At 41.8% G+C, this 12,554-nt stretch overlaps 1 protein-coding gene and 1 long non-coding RNA gene across 5 annotated transcripts in view; one reads left to right on the forward strand and one right to left on the reverse strand.

Moving 5' to 3' along the window:
- Positions 1-5,938, reverse strand: part of C9H8orf34 (chromosome 9 C8orf34 homolog) — a 105,633-nt gene extending 99,695 nt beyond the window's left edge. Inside the window, exon 1 of the mRNA XM_077352216.1 lies at positions 5,428-5,938. Within this exon, the coding sequence (XP_077208331.1) occupies positions 5,428-5,496 (69 nt within the window). The 5' untranslated portion in view covers positions 5,497-5,938. The remainder of the gene's footprint in view (positions 1-5,427) is intronic.
- The window catches only part of LOC143844705 (uncharacterized), a 76,715-nt gene continuing 68,652 nt past the window's right edge, over positions 4,492-12,554 (forward strand). For 3 of the 4 annotated variants that reach the window (XR_013234103.1, XR_013234104.1, XR_013234106.1), the window contains exon 1: positions 4,895-5,460. This is a non-coding gene — a long non-coding RNA (uncharacterized LOC143844705). The other variant, XR_013234105.1, reaches the window with a different exon arrangement.

Genomic DNA, 12,554 nt, shown 5'->3' on the forward strand with positions numbered 1-12,554 from the left:
TTAGAAGTAATGAAAGGAATATTAATACTGGTTCACAGCCATAAACATTTTGAATAAACTAATATTCATTAATGAACCACCTGCCAAACAAGGTTGCACAACACCATATTCTAAAATATATCCTAAAGGAAAACATGGTGTTTTTTCACTGAAGCAAAACATGTTGGAAAGCCAGCAGTCAGAATATTTGCTTATTACTCTATAATGTAACAGCAATATCGTCAGTTCTTAAAATAATGCTTCCCCATTCTCAATTTGCAGGTACTTCTTCAAAGCCACCCCACAGTATCCTGCTTTATTTTAATTTAATTTTAAAATAATTTTGCTACAGCTATATCCTATCTTTGTATACTAAAAATTACAATCAAAACACAGCATTTTAAAATGAAACAGTCTCATCTGTATGGTCTATACGGTTAAACTGAGAAAGAGGTAAAGCAAATAAAGCAAACAATAATAATCATCATACCCCTATCATAAGAGAACTGTAATTTTTATTGCCTTTTATATTTGAAAAAAGCTACTATACTTGCTGTTCTGAAGAAATGAGCAGTGACTTACAAAAGCTCATACCCTGCCATAAGTTTTGTTGGTCTTTAAGTTGCTACTAGAGTCTTCTGGTTTTCTACTGCTACAGACAGACTACCCACCTTGATACAACTTCTTTTTAGCGAATGCTCAGCAAGATCCAGATTCCAACCCTGTTTGTCAAACACAGAACTCTTAAGAAGCAATCCTAAACAGGTCTACTTAGAAATAAGTCCCATTTTATTCAACAGAGTTGGCTCCCTGAAAAGTATTCTTAGGAGTGCAGCATTACAGCATAATCTTATGCACACTTGCTTGAGAGTAAGCCCCAATTAATGCAGTTCCAGCACAGTCCTTTGCAGAGTTATTCCACATAAATCCTATTGAAATTAGTGGGCTTCGACTGGAGTCTTTTAGTCTAAGATTGAATTGTTAAGCACATAGTGTTTTGTTCCTGCAAGAAAACTATCAAGCAAAAAAAAGAAGAAGAAAAAAGCGTAATTAAACCATCTGGAAATCTACAACAAATGGTCTTATTTTGCTAGATATCTGTGACATTCTCGTTCAGGAATAGAAGCAAAGTCAATAACCATTATCATTGGTATTTTTCCATACATAACTATTTCCCAGGAAACATGCCAGCATAATTTTCTTCCACTTTTAAGAATGCACAAAAGATTCATTCAGAGCCGACTGAAAGAAAACACAACAAAACAACAACATCACTACATCATTTGAGTTTAATGGTTAAAGGAGATCTGCATACCAAATAATTTGAAGAAAGATACACTCTCCTGCTTACATGTGTACACCAGCAACAGGACAGTGTCAGAGTCCTTCTTTCGTACAAAAGCCTTCTGCATGCTGAACACATACCATATTATTGGAGGTGGAAGTTCAACGGTCCCTGCCAGTGCCTTAACTTCACATGCTCCACCGCATTAAGTCTGAAGGAAGTATTACAAAAGACGGACAAATCTGTTCCTGCATTAGCCCATGCTCATATGCACCGTAGGGCACAGAAGACTAGAACAAAAGACATCACTCCCTATGTAGAGATCATGTGTTTTGCCAAGTTCAAGTGCATTTTCTCTTCCACTCATTTCCCCTATCCGTTGGGAAGCTGGTGGAAGGATAAATGGCTGGCAGAAACATTCCCTCTGTGGCAAACCATGTTTCATGGCCTAATATTGCTGAAGAAAACAAAGCATAGCAGTGTCAGCGATGGTGACAGGAGCTCTTGGCCCTAGATTCTGCTGTGATCCAGACCCATTCTCATGTCAGTGACATAGTAGACCAGGGGAAGTCAAACTGCGGCCCTCCAGATGTCCATGGACTACAATTCCCATGAGCCCATCCCAGTGTTTGCTGGCAGGGGCTCATGGGAATTGTAGTCCATAGACATCTGGAGGGCCACAGTTTGACTACCCCTGCAGTAGACAGATTATAAGGAAATAGGATGAGAAAAAGAGCTATTATGAAAATGTCGCTTCCTGCCCTAGAATTGCAACAGAAAAGAATGTAGCTCTGCTTTGGAAGGGCAGGACATTTTACTGTAAAACTGGGAGGGAGGTCTTCTATTTCACTATTGCTACATTAGAGGGGGAAGGGTTTTGTTGGGTTTAAATTATAGTGTTTCAATGACTTGTAAACCACCTTGAGCAAATACTTTTAAAAGTAAAATTAATTTAAATGCTTCTGGTAGTAGCCTGAAACTCCTGCTTGATTAAGTCGCAGAGGTGAGACATTTCCAAGCTGCTATGTTGTTGTTGTTAGGTGCGAAGTCGTGTCTGACCCATCGCGACCCCATGGACAATGATCCTCCTGGCCTTCCTGTCTTCTACCATCCCCTGGAGTCCATTTAAGTTTGCACCTACTGCTTCAGTGACTCCATCCAGCCACTTCATTCTCTGCCGTCCCCTTCTTCTTTTGCCCTCGATCGCTCCCAACATTAGACTCTTCTCCAGGGAGTCCTTTCTTCTCATGAGGTGGCCAAAGTATTTCAGTTTCATGAAATATGTAGTTGCTATATAGAAGTACTTAAATTACTCTTGATAGTTCAATACAGTGAGTCAATTTTTGCCCCTTGGGTTTTTTTTTTCTTAGGGTTCTATTTATGAAGACTGTTTATCATTCTCTGAAACACTCATAAAGTTGTTCTAGTGCAGATGCTAACAGCACAATCTTAACAAGAGTTACACCTTTCTAAATCCTTTGGCTTCAACAAATCATTGGGTTTAAGTATTATATTATGCATGAATTCTCTAGAACAGGGATTTCCAACAGGTATTTTGCCAGCTCCCGCAAAATAGCTCATGCAGCCACTAGAAGATGCAGGAAAAGATTGCAAAACTATTGGCTCTAGGTTATATTTTTAAAGCTTTTTTTCTTTTCTTTCAAGTTTTTTCCTATGCTGATAGCTTCATTTTTTGTACTCTTCCTAGACAATGTTCTATTTCTAGGACTTAACAAAACTGGTATCATGCTGGGAAGGGATAGCTTGGGATATTTTCAGTATTCAGATGCAGGTCTCATTAAAGTAATTTACCCCTGCTCCATAATTCTTGAGATAGGTTTATGCAAGCCACCACTTTTAGCCTCAGATCTCTACCCCCTTGCCACTACTTTAAAAATAATGTATGACAGATATTAAATACTTTAAGTACTCAAAATCATTATATAAATGCAAAGTATTAACTATATTTGTTTTCTTTCACTAGGGAAATATGACTGATTGGACCTAAGCCCTATAAATGTCAGTTATGCTGAATCAGTGTGCTCAAAACCCACAGTCCATATGGGAATAACACTAGTTTGTATGTCACATGTGACTCAATGGGTATGGCTGAACCATATTCAAGCCAAGATATTCAGAATGCTTTAAAAATGGTTCATAAGTTCAATATATTCAATGATTTGTTAATGCTTTTCTGCTGTTATTGTACCATTATCAGTTCTTAAACTTGAACATTTTCCCAGCATAGAAAAACAGTGATCACTGTACCTTCAGCTTTCTAATGGCTCAGTGGGATCACAGACTTTTAAACATTTTAAAGTTACAAATCTAAAACTATTTGACAGTTTTGCGGCCCTATGTCACTATAATAATAGTATCACTTCATTTCAGACAAAGTTCTGTGCTATAATGAAAGACCTCTGGCTGAACTCCAGGAATGGTTGCTGAAGATTTTATTAAAAATCATCCCAGATATAACAGCAATATGATTTTGTTTGTTCACAATCTGTAAATTACACCAACCGAAAGCAAAGGCTAATGTCACAATATGTCTAAATGACATAATGTGATCAAAGATCAACAGTGCAATTGCTTAAATGTGGAGCAGCTACTGCAATTTTTGGTAAACGAACCATTAATACACTGTCAAATCAGTTAAAAGGTAAATCTTACTACTAAAGTGATTCAAGGTTTCGCAGCTGTTAATATCTAAACACAAGCTGTACAGAAATGTTATCACCAATGGAGAATAATATAATTGCAGACATATATACAGAGTTCTCTTAAGCCTTCCACTGATGTCATAGGGTTTTGAGGGGCATAACTGTGCTTAATGTCTTAAAATACTTTAGTATGAGAGATCACCTTTGTAACTTTTTAAGAAAAAATCTGCCTTGAGCTTCCAGTAATCCTAACTTGATCTCTTGCATGTTATTGCTGTTGTTTTGCCTCACAAATTAGTCAAAAGTAGACAACAGCCTCAGCATCATCCACACCAGACTGTGGCCTGCATTGACTATCCTTCCCTTCCCTCTGAAAACACGGTAATTCCCCCATTCCATTCTGAAGCAGTAGTCCCTTGTGTCAAGTCTGCATTTGCAGTCTTCAATGGGTACCCTGTCCACTGAGACTCTAGAACACTTACTGTCCCTTATATCAAAATGACAGGAAGGCCTAAACATGGCTGCCTTGGGCATATCCTGTAGCCTGGCAGCACAATGTCACAATGCACCCTAGCAACAAATAAACCATAAACAAATGCAGAGTCCAGCATGATCTATAATAAGGTTGACTATTCAGACTATTCAAAGGTGACAGATATCCAGATGATTAAAATTTAGCCCAGGTTCTTTGACTCTGAGCAAGCATGGCAACATTTATCTCAGGGTACTAGTGGAGCAAACCCATATGGTTGTCTCAGTTCAAGTCACAGTTCAACATCCCAGTTCAACATTTAGACATGTGCAAGGAAAGAAGTCCAAGATTAATATCTGGAAAGAATGTAGGTGAAGAAGCATTCCACAGACCACTGAGAACACCAGGACTAAATTGGTTTGCAGTAGAAGCCTGAGTGTCAATGGGAAAGCCAAAGCCTAAGCAGAAACACAGACCATAAGCCAGTAAGTTGTAAATGAATGAGACTGTACTGTATGCTTGTAAAAAGAAGGCCAGATGTGTGCAATCAGACAGGTTAATGACAAAGTTAAAGCTTGAAGAACAGCGCATCAGAAAAGGGCTGGCCCAGTTCACCATGGTTTAGGTTTTATTCATGCCTTTCATCCATGCCCCCCAGAGAGAAAATCTGCTCAGTTTCTCAGGTATGCGGGGTGGTGCTGCATCCCATCCTTTCCCAGCTGAATGGAATGAGAAAGAGAGAGGGAGCAAGAAGACAGAAAGGAGAATTGGGGGAGTGGAACAGGAATGTGTGTCGGAGAGAAAGCAAAAGGAAGCATGCCTAGGTGCCCGAGCAATTCCATGAGGTGAAGAGCGCGCTTGCGTGCAGGTGCGGCCAGAGCCAGGGACCCGAGTGAGCACGCTCCCCTCCCCCGGCTCCCCATTCAATTAAGGCAAAGTTACTTGGCGTGTCCCCCGCGCGCTCCTGCCTGGCCGCCTTGCGCGCGCCTCCCAGAGGAGCGGAGCGGTCCCACCTGGGAGCGCCTTACCTCGAACAGGGGCCCGATCTTGTTCTTCTCCAGGTAGGCTTGAATCCTGCTTTGCTGGTGAGACGCCATCAGATTACCTGCCGAAGCGAGGGGGCAGGTGTGGCCGCGCTCCTTCGGGTCTCCTGCGCGGCCCCTTGTCCAGCGAGCGGGGGAAGGAGGACCTGCCAGGCGGAGACGGAGGGAGAGCGAGCGAGCGAGGGGGATCCGGCGGTCCGGAGATCGGCGCTAACTCGGGGACCTGGAAGCCCGCCCACGCGCTAGAGCCGAGCCCCGGCTGCGAGGCGGGGAGCCGCCGACGTGTGCCTCTCCATGGCGGTCGAGACGGGCGTGCTCGGGCGGCGTGAGCGCCTGGAGCATGGAGGGAAGAGGTCGGGCAGGCAGCCCGGTGCGTCTGGGGAACAGCCCCCCGCGCCTTGGTTACAGCGAGAGAGGAGCTCCAGCGGAAGCCGCCGAGCCGAGCCGCCTCCCTAGCGACAGCGCCTCACGCGAAGCCAATGGCTGCTTTCTTTTGCCCGCGCGGCCAGGCGGGGGAGCTGCTTCCCTCACGAATGACAAGGCGCTCGCCGCCGCCGCTGGCTCCTGCGGCCACGGGATTCGGATGGTGCCGGGGCTGTGCAACGCCCGTAAGGGGCCAGAACGCGGCTCCCAAATTCGATTGTTCCTTTGGTTGAGTTGCCAAACTGAGACCGAAGTGTGGTGAGGCGAAGCGGATGGATTTCGCGTCATATACATTTATTTATTTGATTTGTATCTCGCCCTCCTGGCAAACCGCAGCTCAGGGCAGTGAACAACAATAAATGCTAGTCATAATCATAAATGTAAAATGAATAGACATGTAACCGTGTAAAAACACATTTAGGATACATGCCGTAACTAGCAGCCACATCAGTCCACATATTCCAGCATAATCACTCAGTGATGCTTCTATGGGCGGGGGTTTATTTGGGGGCTCATTGATGTTATAGGATCACTGGCCTTAACCAAAAGCTTGGTGGGAGGACTCCCATCTTTCAGGCCCCGCAGAACTGTGCCAGATGTGTCAGGGCCTGGATCTCCTCCGGGAACTCATTCCACCAAGTTGGGGCTGGGACTGAAAACATCCTGATCCTGGTTGAAGCCAGATTTCTTCGTTGGGGCCAAGGAACTCCAACTGCTTGGTATTTGTAAAGTGAAGCACTCTTTTGGGGGACATATGCAGAGAGACAGCTCCTTAGGTAAACAGGGCCCAGACCATGAATGGCCTTAAAGGTAAGCATCACTACCTTAAACTTGATCTGAAACTCAACTGGAAGCCAGTGCAGCTGCCAAAGCCCAGGCCGTATGTGGGCTCTCCAGGGTGTCCCTGTGTGGACCCAGGCTGCTGCATTCTGGACCAGTTGCAGTTTCCAGATCAAGGATAAGGTAGGCCTGTGTACAGCAAGAAATCCAGTCTAGAAGTAACCATTGCATAGATCACTGTGGCTAAGTGTTTGGAGACCAGATAGGGTGCTAATAGCTTGGCTTGGCAGAGATGAAAGAACACCAGCCATACTACTCTCATTTGATATTATCAAAAGTGGACTCCATGGAGACATTGTAGTACCCCAATATGGGTAGATGCAACTCTTAACTTTCCACCACTGGAAGCATTTACAGTTGCAGTATCCTGTGTGGACAAGTCAAGCCAGTCGTAAATTATTGCTGTAGCGCAAGAGGTGTGCAGTATCCAATGATGTGTGAATGCAGGCAGGGAAAGGCTAGCATCAAGCTGGATGTTTAGACAAGAGGATGTTCAAACAGATATTTCAAGCCTTGATCCAAAGGTAGCATTGTCAGTTATGGGTTGGGAAATACATGGAGATTGGAGGGTGGGGAACCTGAGAAGGGGAGCGTTCTCAGCTGGATACAATGCCAGAGTCCATCCTCCAAAGCAGCCATTTTTTCCAGGTGAACTGATTTCTGTAGTCTAGAGATCAGTTATAATACTGGAAGGTCTCCAGGCCCCAGTTAGAGGTTGGTAACCATTGGCATTTTCATTTAGGCATCCTATCCTGAGAACTCAGCAGGGTTATGCAGAGAAAATGGTACTTTGTGAAGCTGGTGTCAGGTTGCATTTAGGTTTCCTGGGACTAAGAAAATAATGGAGAGAAAGAGAATCAGTAGCTGATCAAATGTCTTTCTAATACCAGAGAAAACAATCAGGTCTCTTAAAATGCTGAGGGCATAGAAAAAACTTGGCAATCATTCTATTAATACTGGAGACTGATTCCCCTGAACACCAGATAATACTGCCCATTCTGACATAAACAATTTTTGCATGAACTACAATTCATGCCTATAGCCTATTATTATTTCTTTAATAATATCTAACTGATGTAATCGGAAAAACTTGAAATGTTGTATTAGTTTGGTTGGTCCTAATGCAAGGTATTACATGGCTTTCCCACACACACACTACAAAAAGTATCAGACTCTCCTTATAAATCTATGTACACTATTCCAATTCATTCTTTGTTGCTAATCCATGGTCATTTGTAAGTAAGCCTCCTAGTATAAGGGAGCACTGTCATTGTAATAAGGTCTGTTACAATTTTGACAGCATTTATCTGTATTCCAAATGTAATATTGCAAAACATGCTCTGGAAAACAGGGCCTTCTGACTGCTTTTTCTACCACTTTTCTGCCTTTTATAGGCTTTTATATGATTGTCAACTAAATGATAAAAGGGACTTGATTCACAAATACTTATGACAGCTTGGTGTAGTGGTTAGCAGGGTGGACTTCTAATCTGGCAAGCCGGGTTCGATTCTGCACTCCCCCACATGCAGCCAGCTAGGTGACCTTGGACTCGCCACGGCACTGATAAAGCTGTTCTGACGGAGCAGTAATATCCGGGCTCTCTCAGCCTCACCTACCCCACAGGGCGTCTGTTGTGGGGAGAGGAAAGGGAAGGCAACTGTAAGCCGCTTTGAGACTCCTTCAGGTAGAGAAAGCAGCATATAAGAATCAACTCTTCCTCTTCTTCTTCAATATAAACTGCTAATATTTAAGGGATGGCAGAACTCTTATCTGGTCCAAATAAACTAACAGCCTCCAGATAATTTTGTGTTCCTTCCATGAATGCTAATATTGTCCTTAAACAAATAGGTGACTAATCCTTTCAACCCATTCAGATTAGTACTATTGGCCACTAGATACTCAGGAATAAAGACATTAGGACTTTAATTAGTTGGGACTTGTGTTTTGTGGTCACACATTCTCTGTACATAAAGCTATAACATGGCAAATAACATCCCCCAGGCCATTTTGGCTTGGGAAAAGTGACAGGCAGGAGTTCCTTTTCCCTCCAAGCCATGGTTTTGAGCAGAATCAGGGCCTCTGTGACTCTTGTGTGGCAGCACTTGTGGCAGCACTTGTGTGACTGGTGGCATGCAAGACAGATATACAGAACCCAAACTCAACTCATTAAAAGTCACAATGTCTGATTTGAACATGAGAAATCCCCAGGAGATTTTGAGAGAACTCTTGTCTGCATTCAGTCTTGAGTTTCCAGAGTGAAGGAACAGTTTAACAGCTGTCTTTGTGCAAAACAAAACCAGACTTGTCACACATTAAAAATTAGCAGTTTTATTACCACAAACGTTCTAGATTTATTATGGGATAATATTTCCAGAACCATATTGATCAGCTGTTCTAATTCTCAAAAATGTGTGCTGTAATAATTCTGTAGGTCTTAAAGTTGCCCAAGACTTGTGTTTGGGGCTTTAAAAAAATTGTACTGTAATGGACTAATGTTACCACTCTACTGGAATTTTTTGTCTTTTGCAGATACTATTATTATTATGGTTTGCGAAAGTTCTTTATTTCATTCCCAAACTTCCCTTATGAATGGCTATCCTAAATGCCATCCTAAAAGAATTTCCTTGTTTCCTCCAACTGTTTTTCAGAGGCAGCGCCATGCTGGGTAAACCAACTCTCCTTCTGAAGTATAGCTTTTTTATGGTCCAAGCATCAATCGTTCCTGGCAATATGTATGATAAAACTTATAACCCTTCCATGGAGTGCTTGGTGGCCTGTTGTGCAGTAATCACCATCCTATTTTTAAGCATCTGCCAGGCAAACCCCTACTGAGGAATGTGTGTTCCTTTCCTACCTGCTGAGTTGGCTCCGTACACAGTTTGGGAATCTTTTTCCCTTTTCTAACTAAAAGGGTAGTAGTTTATCGCTACAGGAGAAAGAGACAAAACTGAGCATATAGTGGCAAAATAGCAGTTACATAGAAATGAATAAGACAGCTACAATTTCAGGAGAGCAGAAAAGGAACAGTAGCACAGCTAAGGAATATAAGCAGCCTTTGTCTAAATAATTGCTTGCAAGGTGGCTTCAGGCAGGACCAACCACCTAAAATAATGCTATTAACATATTGTTCCATCCCTTATTGTTGGCAGGGAATGGAATCACGGCTGATTGTCAGCTATTTTGCATAGGGAAGAATTCCTCCTTCTGAAGTAGGAGTGGGAGCATGAAGCAGGGCCTGCAGAGTTTGGTTCAGTTAGCAATTTTCCATTTACTTTTCTTTTGTCCTGTAGGAGAAATTATGCATTTTCTATTTCATTTTTAAAAATTAAAAACAGTATCATGGTAATATATACTTTAAGTTAGTATTGTGTTTGAAATTTCTAGCATTCCTTCTTTAGATACAGAATGCTGCAGCCAGGATCCTGACTAGAATGTGTGGAAGGGACTATATCACTCCAGTATTGGTCCATATTTACTGAGTCCCAGTCTGTTTCCAAGCACAATTCAGGTTCAGTGCTGACCTTGCATAGTCTGGGACCAGCATGCCCTAAGGACCACTATGAACTCTCATATGAACTTACTCAGCTACTATGGTCACCTGGGTTTAGGCAAGTGGCAACCCAAGAGAGAACCTTCTTGGTTGTCATACCAAAATTGTACAACTCTTTCCATGGGATATTTGCCTGTCTTCTTTCATCACTGTCTTCTGCCAGTGGGTGAAGGCTTTTTTATTTAGTTAGGTGCTTCCTTAATTACCTCTGTTTTCTGTAATATGTTTTAATTACTGTTTTTCATACATATTTTGTCTGTGGTTTTAAATGGTTTGATAGTGTTCTGTTTTTGTTAGCTGCCTTGTTTGTCTTGTTTTGGATGAGACGGGGGCAGGAGTGATATCCTCCTTTCTTTCCAGCCTCAGGTGACAGTTTGGGTGGATGGGGCAGAAGAGAAGGGAAATCCGCTGGAATGTTGATCACCCACAATGCATTTCATCACGTCTAGGATATAGTGACATTTCCCTGAGATGAGCTGGGAGTCAGCTGCTCATGGCTGCAAGTAGTCTGTTCCAGCAAACAGACAAGAACAAGTTGAAATCGGCTGAATAGCCTGTTAATTAATAGTTGTTCACCACTGGTGAATAGGATGTGAGCTGAAGTGGCAAGTGTTCAAGCATCCACACTAATATTTCCTCAAAGAAGTTTATTCTCATTGAAGGTGAGCTAAATTGAAGAAGAAATAGCAAGGCCATATGTTATGAGAAATATTTATAAACAGCAAAATATGAAGTCACAAAAAAAAGTGCACTAACCCTTCAGTACATTTGCTTGCCTAGTTTTGCCACAAGCTGAACAGATCCATTGTCTGCTAGTCTGTATTTTTCTTGTTGCAAAACTTTTCAGCAAACTGTACAGCTTCACTTCTTTTAAAACTACAGCACTAAAGAAAACAAACCCTCAGCAATTATCTGCTCTACCTAATCTCAAAATTGAAAGCTCAGCTAGTACTATATGGGACACCAGTTGCCAAAAAGCAGCCTCAACAGAACAGTTAGAGAAGACCATGAGTTTTAAAGGAGACCTCCCATAACTGATGGTTTTGCCATCAACAATCATGAATAGAAATGGACAAGAGGTTCTTCCAGTGCTTCAAGTCTAGTCTCCATAGAGCTTGAGCTTTGGTTCTGTATATAGGTTCTACAGCAAATTTCTATATAAAGCACTTTTGTTAAGTATTTTACCATTTATTTTGAAAGTTCTTTTAAATAAAAGATTTATATCTTGCATTCATCAGCTACATTTTCCGAGCTATGATTCTCCACCTCTCAGAGCCATTATCAACAGCAATGCATCCTGAGAAAATAAGAGACCACTCTTAGAACCTGAATGCATAATAAAACATTCTACAGAATGAAATGATTATATATGCTGTATAAGAAAAGAAAATGAAAGTGATGATTTGGCTTTCTGCAAAGGCATATTTTAAAATCACAAATATGTAATGCCAAGTCATTTTCTTTGCTGTGTCGTTGCAGACTATAAATTGATTCATGTGTTATAGATGGAATTTATCTGATGGAACTTGGAAGATATTACAAAGACTTCATTATTTTAGTGGAAATTAAAGAGTTTCTATACTTTGGCTAGAGCCAACTTATAAGTAAACTCCATGGGACTTTCAAATAAATGGTGTCCCCCTGAAGTCACATAGACCGTTTACGCACTGGAAGTTTCGTGCCAGGCTGCAGGCTGGAGTTTTAGCCATGGCAGGTTGCCCCACCTCATCCTGCACCCACACCGGGGATCATTTGGTCCGGTGTGCCTCATCCACTCCCGATTTGTGCTCCTGCACAGGAGCTGGGGCAGTGAAGTTCCCAGTGCATATATGGTCTTAGTGGTGCAGATAATATCACCTTTTCATAACATGCTTGTATGTGAACATATTATACTTTTGCTACAATCTTAAATTTATTCATAAGTAAACTTTTGGAGATATCTATTATACCCTTGTTCTAATACAAAATAACCACACAAAACTGGATATATAATATCCAGGTACAAGTATAATTCTAACAATTATTGCTAAGAACTTTATTATCTTTTAATTCCATCATGTTGCCAAGAATCTTGCCTTTACACACAAAACAGTTTCATACTAGAAAATGAATTAACAGCTTTAACTGTGTTTGAGGCAGAACACCTCTGATTCCTTCCAAAGGTTAATGTGTATAGTGGTGGGCTAATTCCATCTTGCAGATGCTGCTATTTGGGCTTCTCTACCTACACAGCCCATCATCTTTGTAATGGGTTAATTAGCTCATCATAAGAACCTGTGTCCCACCAGATGGGGGGGAA

This window comes from Paroedura picta, chromosome 9, assembly GCF_049243985.1.
Source record: "Paroedura picta isolate Pp20150507F chromosome 9, Ppicta_v3.0, whole genome shotgun sequence".
NCBI classification, from domain to species: domain Eukaryota; kingdom Metazoa; phylum Chordata; class Lepidosauria; order Squamata; family Gekkonidae; genus Paroedura; species Paroedura picta.